At 36.6% G+C, this 12500-nt stretch overlaps 1 protein-coding gene across 2 annotated transcripts in view; it reads right to left on the bottom strand.

Moving 5' to 3' along the window:
* VPS13A (vacuolar protein sorting 13 homolog A) overlaps positions 1-12500 on the bottom strand; it is a 4910496-nt gene that overhangs the window by 4387431 nt on the left and 510565 nt on the right. For both annotated transcript variants that reach the window (XM_044060868.1, XM_044060869.1), the window contains exon 7: positions 9068-9127. In XM_044060868.1, the coding sequence (XP_043916803.1) occupies positions 9068-9127 (60 nt within the window). The remainder of the gene's footprint in view (positions 1-9067; positions 9128-12500) is intronic.

The raw sequence follows: 12500 nt of genomic DNA, 5'->3' as shown, positions 1-12500 counted from the left end.
TACCCTCCATCAATGGCCCCTTAGTGACTGTTTCGAAAAAATCGAGCCAAGTTCAAGGGCAGGATCTGCCCTTGACAAAGCTAAGGTGGGTAGGATCCAGTGTCTGTAGGTCCCCAATGTCTTTGTTGTATAAGGTTCCATTATATGATCCTCTCACAGCTTTGCAGACAAGGCTCAAATCGAAGCTTATAGGCGGAAGTAATTTCCAGAAGGATCCGTAGAAGCACCGCCTTTGTGGAGTGGGACCACAGTTGCCGTACTCCATTCTTTGGAGTACGTATCCTGTAAATAGCAGGCTAAAGATTAAACAGCAGCCTTATGTGTGTGTGGTTTAAGTTCCTCATTGAGTTCGTGTAGCACACAACCGGCGAGTTTTACGCACTGTCGGTCCATTGATGTATGTTTTTTTTGCTTTAGAGAGCACGCTTCCTCACCTGGAGCATCTGAGATGTTTGGGAGGCTAGACTCTAATTGGGATAGATATTTCTCACTTTTGGAAAAACCCCCTTTTTTAAGGGGGGTTTTTTTTTTTTTTAAAAAACCAACCCCCCCTTTTTCAAAAAAATTTTTTTTTTTTTTTTTTTTTTTTTGGGGTTTTTTTTAAATTTTTGTTTTTTTTTTTTTTTTTTATTTTTTTCCCCTTTTTTTTTTTTGGTTTTTTTCCCTTCCCCGGGGGGGGCCCTTTTTTAAAGGGTTTTTTTTTAAAATTCCCGGGGGCCCCCCGGGGGGTTTTTTAAACCCTTTTTTTTAAAAAATTTGGGGTTTAATGGGGGCCTTTTAAAAACCCCCGGTTTTTTGGGGGGGTTTTGGGGGTTTTTTTTTTTGTTTAAAAATTTTTTTTTTTTTTTTTTCCCCCCCCCCCCCCCCCCCCAAAAAAAAAAAAAAAAAAAAAAAAAAAAAAACCCAAAAAACATACCCCCAAACCCCCCTTTTTTTTTTTTTTTTAAAAAAACCCCCAAATTTTTCCCCAAAAAAAATTTTTTTAAAAAAACCCGGGGGTTTTTTTTAAAAAAATTTTTTTCCCCCCCCTTTTTTTTTTTTTCCCCCTTTTTTTAAAATTTTTTTTTTTTTTTTTTAAAAAAAGGTTTTTCCCCTTTTGGGAAAAAAAAAAAAAATTTTTTTAATTTTTTTTAAAAAAAAAAAAAAAATTTGGAAAAAAAAAAAAAAGATTTTTTTTCTAAAAAGGAATAAAAGGTTTTTAAAAAAAAAATTTTTTTTTTTTTAAAAAAAAGGCCCCCCTTTTCCCCTTTTTAAATTTTTCCCTTCTCAAATTTTTTTAAAAAACAAAAATTTTTTTTCCCCCCTAAAAATTTCGGGGGTTTTTTTTAAAAAAAAAAATGGCCCCCCAAAAAAATTTTTTTTTTTTAAAAAAAAAACCCCCCCCTTGGGGGTTTTTTTTTTAAAATTTTTCCCCGGGGGGAAAATTTTCCCAAAGGGAAAAAAAGAAAAAACCAAAAAATTAAAATTTAAAAAAATTTTTTTGGGGTTTTTTTAAAAAAAACCCCCCCAAAAAAGGGAAAAACCCCCCCGGGAAAAAAATTTTTTAACCCCGGGAAAAAATAAAAAACCCCCCCAAATTGGGGGAAAAAAAAAACCCGGGAAAATTTTTTTGGGGGAAAAATTTTTTTTGGGGTTAAAAAAAAACCCAAAAAAGGAAAAAAAATTTAAAATTTAAAAAAATTTTTTTGGGAAAAAAATTTTTTTAAAAAAAGGGTGGAAAAAAATTTTTTCCCTTTTTTTAAAAATTTGGGTTTTTTTGGGGGGAAAATTTTTTTAAGGGCAAACCCCTTTTTTTTTTTAAAATATTGTTTTTTTTAAAAAAAAAAATGGAAAAAATTTTTTTTTTCCGGGCCCAAACCCCCCTTTTTTAAATTTTAAAAAAAAAGGGTTTTTTTTAAAAAGGTTTTTTTTTTTTTTAAAAACCCCCTTTTAAATTTTTAATTTTTCCCCCCAAAAATTTCCAAAAATTTTCCCGAAAAGGGGGGGTTTAAAGGGCCCCATAAAAATTTTTTTAAAATTTTTTAAAAAACCCCCTTTTTTTTTAAATTTTTAAAAAGGTTTTTTCCAAAATTTTAAAGGAAATTTAAATTAAAGGGCCAATTTTTTGTTTTTTTTTTTTAAAAAATTTCCCCAACCCCGGGAATTTTTGGGGGAAAGCTTTCCCCCCCTTCCAAATTTGGGGGGTTTTTTTTATTTTTAAAAAGGGGGGGTTTTAAAAAAAAAAAAACCAAACCCCGGGTTTTTTTTTTTTCAAAAAAAATAAAAAAGGGGGGGAAAAAAAAAAAAAAATTTTTTTAAAAAAATATTTTTTTTTCCTTTCCCCTTTTTTTAAACAAACCCCAAAAAAATTTTTTTTTAAAAAAAAGGAAGGGAAATTTTTAAAAAAAAATTTTTTTAAAAAATTTAAAACCAAAAACCCGGGGGGGAAAAAAAAGGGGGGGGTTAAAAAAACAAATTCCCCCGGGGAAAAAAAATTTTTTTTTTTTTTTTTTAAAAAAAAAAAAAATTTTTTTGGGGCCGGGGGGCCCAAAATTTTTTTTTTAAAAAAATTTTTTTTTGGGGGGAAAAAAAATTTTCCCAAAAAAAACCCAAAAACCAAAAAAAAAAAACCCGGGAATTCCCCTTTGGGGTTTTAATAAAAAAATTTTAAAAAAAAAAAAAAGGTTTTTTTTTCCCCCTTTGGGAAAAACAACCTTTCCGGGGTTTTTTACGTTTTAAAATTTTTTTTTTCCCCCGGGGAAAAAAATTTTGGGCCCAAAAGGGGCCCCCTTTTTTTTAAAAAAAAGAAAAAAAAAAATTTTTTTTTTAATTTTTTAAAAAAAAAAAAAAAACCCCCCAAAAAAAAGTTTTTTTTTTAAAAAAAAAAATTTTAAAAACCCCCCCAAAAAAAACCCCCCCTTTTTTTTTTTTGGGGATTGGGGTTTTTTTTTGGGGAAAAAATTTGGGTTTTTTCCCAAAAATTTGGGGGGAAAAAAAAATTTTAAAAAAAACCCCAAAAAAAAAAAAAGCCCCAAAAAAAAAAAATTGGGGAAAAAAAGGGGGGTTTTTAAAAAGGGGGGGAACCAAAACCCCCCCAAAAAAAAAAAAAAAGGGAAAGGCCCCCTTTAAGGGGACCCAAAAAGGGTTTTTTTAAAAAGGGGGGGGAATTTTTAAAAAATTTTGGGGTTTTAAAACCCCCCCCGCCAAAAAAAAAAAGGGGGGGTTTTTTTTGGGGTTTTTAAAAAAAAAATTTTTTTGGGCCCGGGGGTTTAGGGCCCCTTTTTTGGGGGAAAAAAGGGGTTTTTGGGGGGGGCCTTTTTTTTTTTGGGGGGGGAGAAAAAAAAATTTGGCCCCAAAAAATTTTTTTTAAAAAAAAACCCCCCCCCCAAAAAAATTTTTTTTTTTTTTGGGGGCCCCGGGTTTAAAAAATTTTTTTTTTTGGGGGGGGGGGTTTAAAAAAGGAAAAAGGGGGGGAAAAAATTTTTTTTTTGGGGTTTTTGGGGGGGGGGGGGAAAAAAAAAAAAAGGGGTTTTGGGTTTTTTGGGGGGAAAAAAAAAGGGGGGTTTTTTTAAAAAAAATTTAAAAAATGGGTTAAAGGGGCCGGGGTTTTTTTAAAAAAAAAGGCCCCTTTTTTTTTTTTTTAACCCCCCCAAAAAAAAAAATTTTTTAAAAAAGGGGGGGGTTTTTAAAAAAAATTTAATTTTTAAAAAAAAAAGGGGGCCCCCCCAAAAGGGGAAAAGGGGGGGGCCCCCAAAAAAAAGGGGCCTTTTTTTCCCGTTTTTCCCCTTTTTTTTTTTTTTTAAAAATTTTTGGGGGGGGGAAGGGGAAAAAAATTTTTTCCGGTTAAGGGGGGGGGTTTTTTAAATTTTTTTGGGGGGGGAAAACCCCGGGGGGGGAGGAAAATTTAAAATTTTTTTTCCCCTTTTTAAAAATTTAAATTTTGGTTTTTTTTTGGGAAATTTTTTTTTGGGGGGGTTTTTTTTTTGGGGTTTTTTTTTTAAATTTTCTTTGGGGTTTCCCCCCGGGGGGGTTTTTTTGGGGGGGGTTTTTTGGGAAAAGGGGGGGGCCCTTTTTTTCCCCCGGGGGGCCTTTTTTTTTAAAAAAAATTTTTTTTCTTTTTTTTTGGGTTTTTTCCCTTAATTTCCTTTAAAATGGCCCCAAGGTTTTTTTTTTTTTTTTGGGGGGGTTTTTTCCCCTTTTTTTTCCCCCCCCCGGAAAACCCCCAAAAAAGGGGGTTTTTTTTTTTGGGGGGGGGGAAAATTTTTTTTTGGGGGCCCCCCCCAAAAAAAGAAAAAAGGGGGGGAAAAAAAACCCCCCGGGGTTTTTTTTAAAAGGGTTTTTCCTTGTTTTTAAAAAAAAATTTTTAAAATTTTTTTTTAAAAAAACCCCCGGGGGGGGAAAATTTTCCCCGGAAAAAGGGGGTTTTGGGGAAGTTTAATTTTTTTTAAAAGGGTTTTTTTTTTAAAAAAAAAATTTTTTTTTTTTTTTGAAGGAAAATTAAATTTTTTTTTTTCCCCCCCTTTTTTTAAAAAGTTTTGGGGGTTTTTTTTTGGGGGGGGAAAAAAAAGGGGGGAAAAAAATTTTTTTGGGAAAAATTTTTAAAATTCCCTTTTTGGGGGGCCCGGGGTTTTTTGGGGGCCCGGGGGGAAAAAAAAATTTTTAAAACCCGGGGGGCCCTTTTTTTTTTTAAGGCCCTTTTGGGGGGGTTTTTTGGGAAAAAAAATTTTTTTTCCCCCTTTTTTTTTGGAAAGGGGGGGTTTTTTTGGGGGTTTTTTTTTTAAAAAAGGGGGGGGGTTTTTTTCCCCCCTTTGGGGGTTTTTTGGGAAAAAAAAATTTTTTTTTCCCCTTAAAAGGGGGGTTTTTTCCCCCTTTTTTTAAAAAGGAAAAAAGTTTTGGGGGGAAAAAATTTTTAAAATTTTTGGGGGGTTTTAAAAATTTTTTCCCCCCCCTTTTTAAAACCCCCCTTTTGGGGGGGGGGGTTTTTTTTTTTTTTTTTTTTTCCCCCCCCGGGGGGGAAAAACCCCCCCGGGTTTTTTTGGGGGTTTCCGGGGTTTTTTTTGGGTTTTATTTTTTTTTTTCAAAAAAAAATTTTTTTTCCAAAAAAAAAATTTTTTTTTTTTACTTTTTTTTTCCCCCCTTTTCCTTTTTAAAAACCCCTTTTGGGGGGTTTTAAAAAACCCCCAAAAAATTTTTTTTGGAAAAAAAAAAACCCTTTTTGGGGGGGAAAAAAAATTTTTTTTTAAGTTTTCCCAAAATTTTTAAAAACAAAAAAAATTAAACCCTTTTTTTAAAAAACCCAAATTTTTTTTAACCCAAAAAATTTTTTGGGAAAAAAAAAAGGGGGAAAAAAATTTGGGTTTCCCTTTTAAATTTTTAACCCCTTTTTTAAAAAAGGGGGGGGCAGGAATTTTTTCCCTTGGGGGGGAAAGGGGGAAAAAAGGGGGGAAAAAAAAAGGGGGGGAAAAAAAAATTTTGGGGGGGGAAAAAAAGGGGAAAAAAATTTTTTTAAAAAAAAAACCCGGGGGTTTTAAAACCCCGGGGGCAATTTAAAAAAACCCGGGGGAACAGAGGAATTGGCCTTTCCCCCAAAATCCCCCCAAAAAAAAATTTTTTTTAAAAAAAAAGGAAAAGGGGAAAAAAAAAAGGGAAATTTTTTTGGGGGTTGGGCCCCAAAAAAAAATTGGAAAATTTTAACAAATTTTTTTTTTGGGGGGGGGGGGGCCCCCCTTTTTTAAAAGGTTTAGTTTTTTTTTTAAAAAAAAAAAGGGGGGGGTTTTCCCCCCCCTTTTTTTGGGGGCCCCCCTTTTTAAAAAAAGAGGGAAAAAAACCCCCCCCCCGGGGGGGAAAAAAAACCGGAGGGGAAGGGGCCCCAAAAAATGGGAAAAAAAATTTGGGGGGGGGAAAGGGGGTTCCCTTTTTTTTGGGGGGTTTTTTTAAAAAAAACCCCGGGCCTACGGGTTTTTCCTTTTTTTTTTAAAAAAAAAGGGGGTTTTTTTTTTTTAAAAAAAAAAAAAAAAAGGGGGAAAAAGGCAAAATTTTTAAAAAAAACCAAAAAGGGGGTTTTTTTTAAAAAAAAAAAATTTTTTTTTTAAAAAAAAGAAAATTTCCCCGGGGTAAATTTTTTTTGGGAAAAAAAAAAATTTAAATTTTTTTGGAAACCCCTTTTTTAAAAAAAAAAAAAAAAATCGGCCCTTTTTTTTTCCCCCCCAAAAAAGAAAAAAGGCCCCCTTTTTTCCCCCAAAAAAGGGGGGGATAACCCCCCCTTTCCCGGGCCCCCAAAAAAAAAATAAAAAAAAAAAAAAAAAAACCCCACAAACCCCAAAAATTAAAAATTTAAAAAAAAAAAAAAAACCCCAAAAAAAAATTTTTGGGGGGGGGAAAAATTTGGGGGAAAGGAAAACCAAAAATTTTTTTTGGGGAAAAATTTTTTTGGGGGGGGAAAAAACTCTATTTACGGGGGCTTTGGTTTTTTAAAACCCCCCAAAAAAATTTAAAAATGGGGCTTTTTGGGGGGATTGGGGGGAAAAAAAAAAATTTTTTTAAACCCTGGGGGAACCCCAAAAAATTTTTTTTTCCGGGGAAAGGGGGGGAAATCCCCTTTAAAAAAAAAGGGGGGGGTTTCCCAAAAAAAAAAAAACAAAAAAAAAAAAAAAAACACACACACCAAAAAACCCCCCCAAAAAACACAAAAAAACAAAAAATTTTGGAAAATTTTAAAAAAAAAAAAAAAAGGGGAAAAAAAACCCCAAAAAAAAAAAAAAACTTTTTTTTAAAAAGGAAATTTTAAAAAACAAAAGGTTTAAAAAAAGGGAAACCCCAAAAGGGGAAAAAAAAAAGGCAAAAAAAAAAACCCCCAAAAAAAAATTTTAAAAACCCCCGGGGTTTTTTTGGGGGCCCGGGGGGGTTTTTTTTAGGGGGGGTTTTTTTCCCCTTTTAAAAAAAGGGGGGGGTTTATAAACCCGGAAAAAATTAAAAAATTTTAAACCCCAAAATTTTTTTCCCCCAAAAACCCCCCAAAACCAAATTTTTTTAAAAACCCCCCCCAACCCCCTTTTTTTTTGAAAAAAAAAAAATTTTTTTAAAAAAAAATTAAACCCCCCTTTAAAAAAGAAAAAAAAACCCAAAGGAAAAAATTTCCCCAAAATTTTTTTAAAAAAGGGGGTTCACAGCCCCTTATCTGCAAAGGCTTGGTGAACAGAAAAGGGGCTTAGCTTTATGCTCTATGCTACGTGAGGAGCATACATGTGATGTATGGCGTACCTTAAAGCAACCTAAAGGCTCTATTATACTGTCCAGACGTCAGGCTGTCTTTGGCAGGGGATCCCTATTGTTAAAAATACTGCAACAGTTAACTGGAAGGACAATGAATGAGTCCATGGTGGTGGCAAGGACTCCAGAGAAGTTTTCCTTATCTTGGGTACAGCATGAGAAGGAACCAAAGGACTAGTAAGCAAATCCATGTTCCTGACGAGAAAGAAGTTGCAACTCTGTTAAGTGCAGCTAGAAGAAATCGGTTGAAAGGTAAGATGTCAGACAGACACACACACACACACACACACACACACACACACACACACACACACACACACACACACACACACCCTAAGATATACACTAGTCCCAATAAAACACAAAAGTAAATGCATTAAAAGTATATTTTGCTGAAAAAATTCAAGAAATGCCTGTAAAAATATAAAAATAGATGGATGAACTGCAGTCACACAACCATCTAGACAGCACAGTAAAAACAACACACAAATGAGTTTATTCTTAAAGAGAACTGGTATCAATTTAACAAAAAAGCATTTAAGTGCAGAAGAAATTCCCCAATGGGGACACATCAAACAAGAAACTGGAAGAAAGTGTCGATAATCTATCCTATTAAGCCCAGGAGGAGGACTGTCAAGGGAAGCAAAGAAAGTACTGAGGAGTTTTGCTGCCCAGGCTGTGATTTTCTCCCCTTGGAGGTTGAGCCACAGCAGCCTGAGCACATGTGTAGAGTGAAGCAAAGTCTTTGGAAGTTGTCCAGCGGTTATATCCATGGCAGGATAAAACTCGTATAGCTAAAGACTAAAGCAGCAGTGATTTATGGGGAACATCAAGCACACCCCAGACTACAACTAAGACCTGTTAAACCCACAACTCAATTTTGCATACTCACCAAAATAAGCTTCACTGCAATAACCATAATTTTTCTATATTTGACCTCCTGACACCCACACATGTGAATCCCTCCTTGTCCAACCGACAGAAAACAAACCACATGGAAGGTTAAAACCTCGGCTAAAAGCATTCTTACTCAAAGAGGTTTCCTGCGTATTTCAGGTATAACAGAACACAACTCAATTTACAGTGTAATCCCAACCTAGCTTACCTACCCTAAAACTTCACCAACAAGCAGGTGGGATACATCCCATTCAGATCATAACCCCCTGTCACCTTCAATGTCACTCCCAGTTCATTAATGCTCTTGAACCTCTCTCATCGCCTTAAAAAAACATTTCCCCCCCCCCCCAACAGTCATTTTCACCATCCACTTCCTACTCAACCCCTTCTCTTTCTTCCCATCTCTTCTCCTAAACTCTACATTAATCTCCTCCTTTATATCAAGATTCCAACCGTCCCTTCCTCTCCAACACTGCAACGCAATTAGATGTACATACTGTAAACACCATAAGAGCTGAACATTGGTAACTGTGTGTCATTACAAGTAGTACCAAATAATCTTGTTAATTGTACAACATATTATTCAATTTATCACTAACATTTTTCTTACCCTGGCTGAGCCTGTAAATGGTCCAGTGAGATCAATGTTCTACTTAACACACTAAAATGAAACACAACTAATGCCAAGGTTAGCCATGTAAAGAATGAGTAACTAAATGGCTTCTGATAGCTCAATAGAGACACTGTAAAGGAGACATGTGAAATCATGACAGCACAACAAAAAGAAGCAAAGTAACATACTAGTTGTTAAAATATTTACTGCTCAAACAATACCGGTTATTCGACACAATCAGCTACAGAGAGTTCAAAATTCTGTAACAAATAAATAGCACTGCATTAAAACACTAACAGAAAGAATTACCTGGAGACTGAGATTCTGAAGTGAAACTCCGACACCCAATGGACAGTTCTTGTTAGTGACCTGAAAATAAAATGACAATGAATTTTGTCCACCGTGTAAAACGCACATTTTAATGTACAATGACAAAGTGTTTTAGCCAACTTTCAGGTTCTAGATCTTCAAGAAGATCTTTGCAAGCAGAATCAACAGTATAAAGTCCCAACAGGGGTCATCTTTTTCCTCCAGTACTATGACTGAAAAATACCCCTTTGGCAACATGCTTTGCAATTTTCAGAGATATTGTAAGAGCTTCTTTCCCATTAGCAGGTTCACACGCATACAAATACAATGCCAATTAGGACATTAGAGGCTTCTCTCGTTAAAAAAATAAGTTATGTTCTTACCATAATGTTCCATCTGTGTTGTCTAACTTCATTCCAGTAGCCTGAGGGGACTCAATTCCGATGCTTGGAACTGACCAGCCACCTTCACACATCTCAAGATTCCAAACTTGTTCTACTCCTACTTACTCACAATGCCATGCTCCTCCTCACATTACCTGACATCGAGTTTGTGCACCAGAAAAAATCGTGTTCATAATTAACAAAGTACAGTTGTGTACACTTACCATAAATGTAGATGTTCAAGTGTATTCACTGTTGCAGTCATTACATTTGGGTAATCTGCTGGCGGGTTGCTCTCAGTGGATTCTGAATAACAAAGTCTTGGGTCCTGCGTGGGTTGTCTCCTCTTCCAAGGCGATCAGGTGGTCAGAGGTATAAACATGCAACCGATGCCATTTTTATTCAGTTTTCTTGTCCCCGAATGTCCGGGTGCCCCAAATGGGGAGCAATATATATATAATATATATATATAATATATATATATATATATATATATATATATATATATATATATATATATACACACACACACATATATGAATAAACAGTAAATATGTAAATACACTTTTGCAGAAACATAAACTTACCTTCACCTAAAAACAAATACCACAAAAAGCTTTTGTGTGGAGGTGAAGGAAAGAAAAGAACATAGAAAGGGGGAGATGGCGGGTGGGTAACCGGACTGCAACAGTGAATACACACTTTCGAACATCTACATTTATGGTAGTGTACACAACTGTGTGTTCTTCGTGTTTCCACTGTTGCAGCCGTATTGGTGGGAATCCCAAAGCTATGGATGGGAGGATGGAGCTAAACAGCATTAGGAGCAGTTATAAGGCCCTGCAGAACTGCAGTGGCAAAGCCTGCCCTGGATTTGGAGAAAAGAGGCAAATGATAATGCTTTGTAAAGGTATGAATAGAGCTTCAAGTAGCAGCTTCTAAAATGTCTGGTTGGAACCCTTCTGAGAAAAGCTGCAGAAGAAGAGGCAGCCCTGGTGGAATGGGATCCGATCCCCTTGGGCACAGGTTTACCATGGTGCCAGTAGCAGAAACAAATGCAGTGGTTTATCCACTTAGAAATAGTCTGCTTTGATATAGCCTTCCCCTCTGACCCTGCAGCAAATGCTACCAGTAGTTCCTCAGACTTTCTTAGAGATTTGGTCCTGTTTAAGTAGAATCTTAGTTGTCTATGTACATCCAATGAATGCAGAATCCGCTCCCACTTGTTCTGCGGATTTGGGTAAAATGTTGGCAGGTGAATGGTATGGTTAAGAGCCACACTAGATACCACCTTAGGCATAAAAGAAGGATTGGTCCTGAGAGACACCCTGTCCGGGTAAAATATAATAAAAGGCTCCACTGCCACGAGAGCCTGTAGTTCTGAAACCCTTCTTGCTGAAGTGACTGCCAAGAGACAAATTTTTTTATCTGCAGTAGCTGCTGCTTCAAAAGGAGGCAGGGTGAGTTTTTCCAGCACAAAATTGAGGTCCCATGCAGGAATTGGTGATCTTCTGGGAGGCCTTACATTTTTGGCCCCTCTAAGATACTGCTTAATCAGAGGATGAGAGAAGAGGAGAGGCTCTGTGTTGTAATGAGCAGAGATGGCAGAGGCATGTACTTTATTGAAGAAAAGATGTCTCGTCAAGCATCTCAGTCACATTGCAAATTCTGGAGTGAATATTGGGCTTTGCTGTGTTCGTTCCTTCTGCTTGGTTCCAAGCACAACCCTTCCACTTATCAAATGAAGATTTTGTAGTACTAGGCCTTCTTGGCTTCCAAAATGAGAATCCACTGACGGCCTGAGAGTTGTTTGGAATAATCAGACAGATCAGTCATGCTGCAAGATCTGAGCTTGGAGCGGAGGAAACAGGCCTTGCTAAGACAGTAGATAAGGTATTTGAGGCAAGTACCATGGAGGAAGCTGAGACATATTCCTTAGAAGTGGGTACCAGTGCTGGCAAGGCCAGTCCGGAACAACTAGGATAATTTTTTGTTTTTTCCTGTCTGACTTTTAGTAAGACCTTGGACAGTAGAGGAAGAGGGGGAAAGGCATAGGCTGATAGGTTTTTCCAGTTGAAGGATAGGGCATCCACTTTCCATGCTTTTTTGTGATGAGTTCTTCTGCAGAATTTGTCCAAATGATAATTTTGGGGAGAGGCAAAAAGATCTGTCAGGGCTCCCCCATTTCCGTGTTAACATGCTGAAGATTTGTGGATCCAGTTTCCATTTTTGTGGGTCCATACGATTTCTGCTTAGGTCGTCTGCCAGAGTATTTTGCTTTCCTGGCAGGAACGGACCTTGAAGATGTAATTGGTAAGTCAAGGCTGTGTTCCATAAGGCCATGGCTAGTCTGCAAAGGGGGTAGGAATGTGTACCCCCCCTGCTTGTTTATGTACCACATAACGGTGGTGTTGTCGGTCTTTATCCGTAGTTGTCCTGGATGGACAAAGTCCTTGAAGGCTGTCAGAGCATTCTGAACAGCCAGCATCTCTTTCGGGTTGATATGCAGATGCATCTGGTTTGGGCTCCATTTGCCCTGAATGCATCTCCCTGCCAGGTGGGCCCCCCAAAAAAAAGTCTGATCGTCTGTAGTTAGGGTTTGGGGGGCAGGGGTAGAGTGAATGACAGTCCCTTGTTTTGGTGACATGTCTCTGCCCACCAAAGAAACTCCCGTTTAGGCAGGGAATGAGGGGAATCATTGTTTCCAGACTGTGACAATGTTGACTCCATAAACTTTTAGGTACCATTGAAGTTTCCTCATATGCAGTCTCATATGGAATTAGTAGAATGCAGGATGCCATGAACCCCAAAGCCTGCAGAATTTGTCTTGCAGATAACATACTTCAACATGGAAGAAAGTTATCAGTTGCCTTTGTCTGGGGTAGGTAAGCCATCTGGGCAGTTGTATTCAAGCTTGCACCCAGGAATGTAATTATTTAGAGGGGACCAGTTTATTTCTTTTCTTTATGGTGTACCCTAGGCATGCTAGAAGCCTTTTTTCAAGCCAGATGTTGAAGAAGATGTCCTTATCCTCTGCTTGAAGGACACAG

The sequence above is a fragment of the Protopterus annectens genome, chromosome 2.part0 (genome assembly GCF_019279795.1).
Source record: "Protopterus annectens isolate FY-2018-M chromosome 2.part0, PAN1.0, whole genome shotgun sequence".
In the NCBI taxonomy this organism is placed as follows: Eukaryota; Metazoa; Chordata; order Ceratodontiformes; family Protopteridae; genus Protopterus; species Protopterus annectens.
The sequence above is the reverse complement of the archived record's forward strand: the minus strand, read 5'-3'. Positions and strand labels throughout refer to the sequence as shown.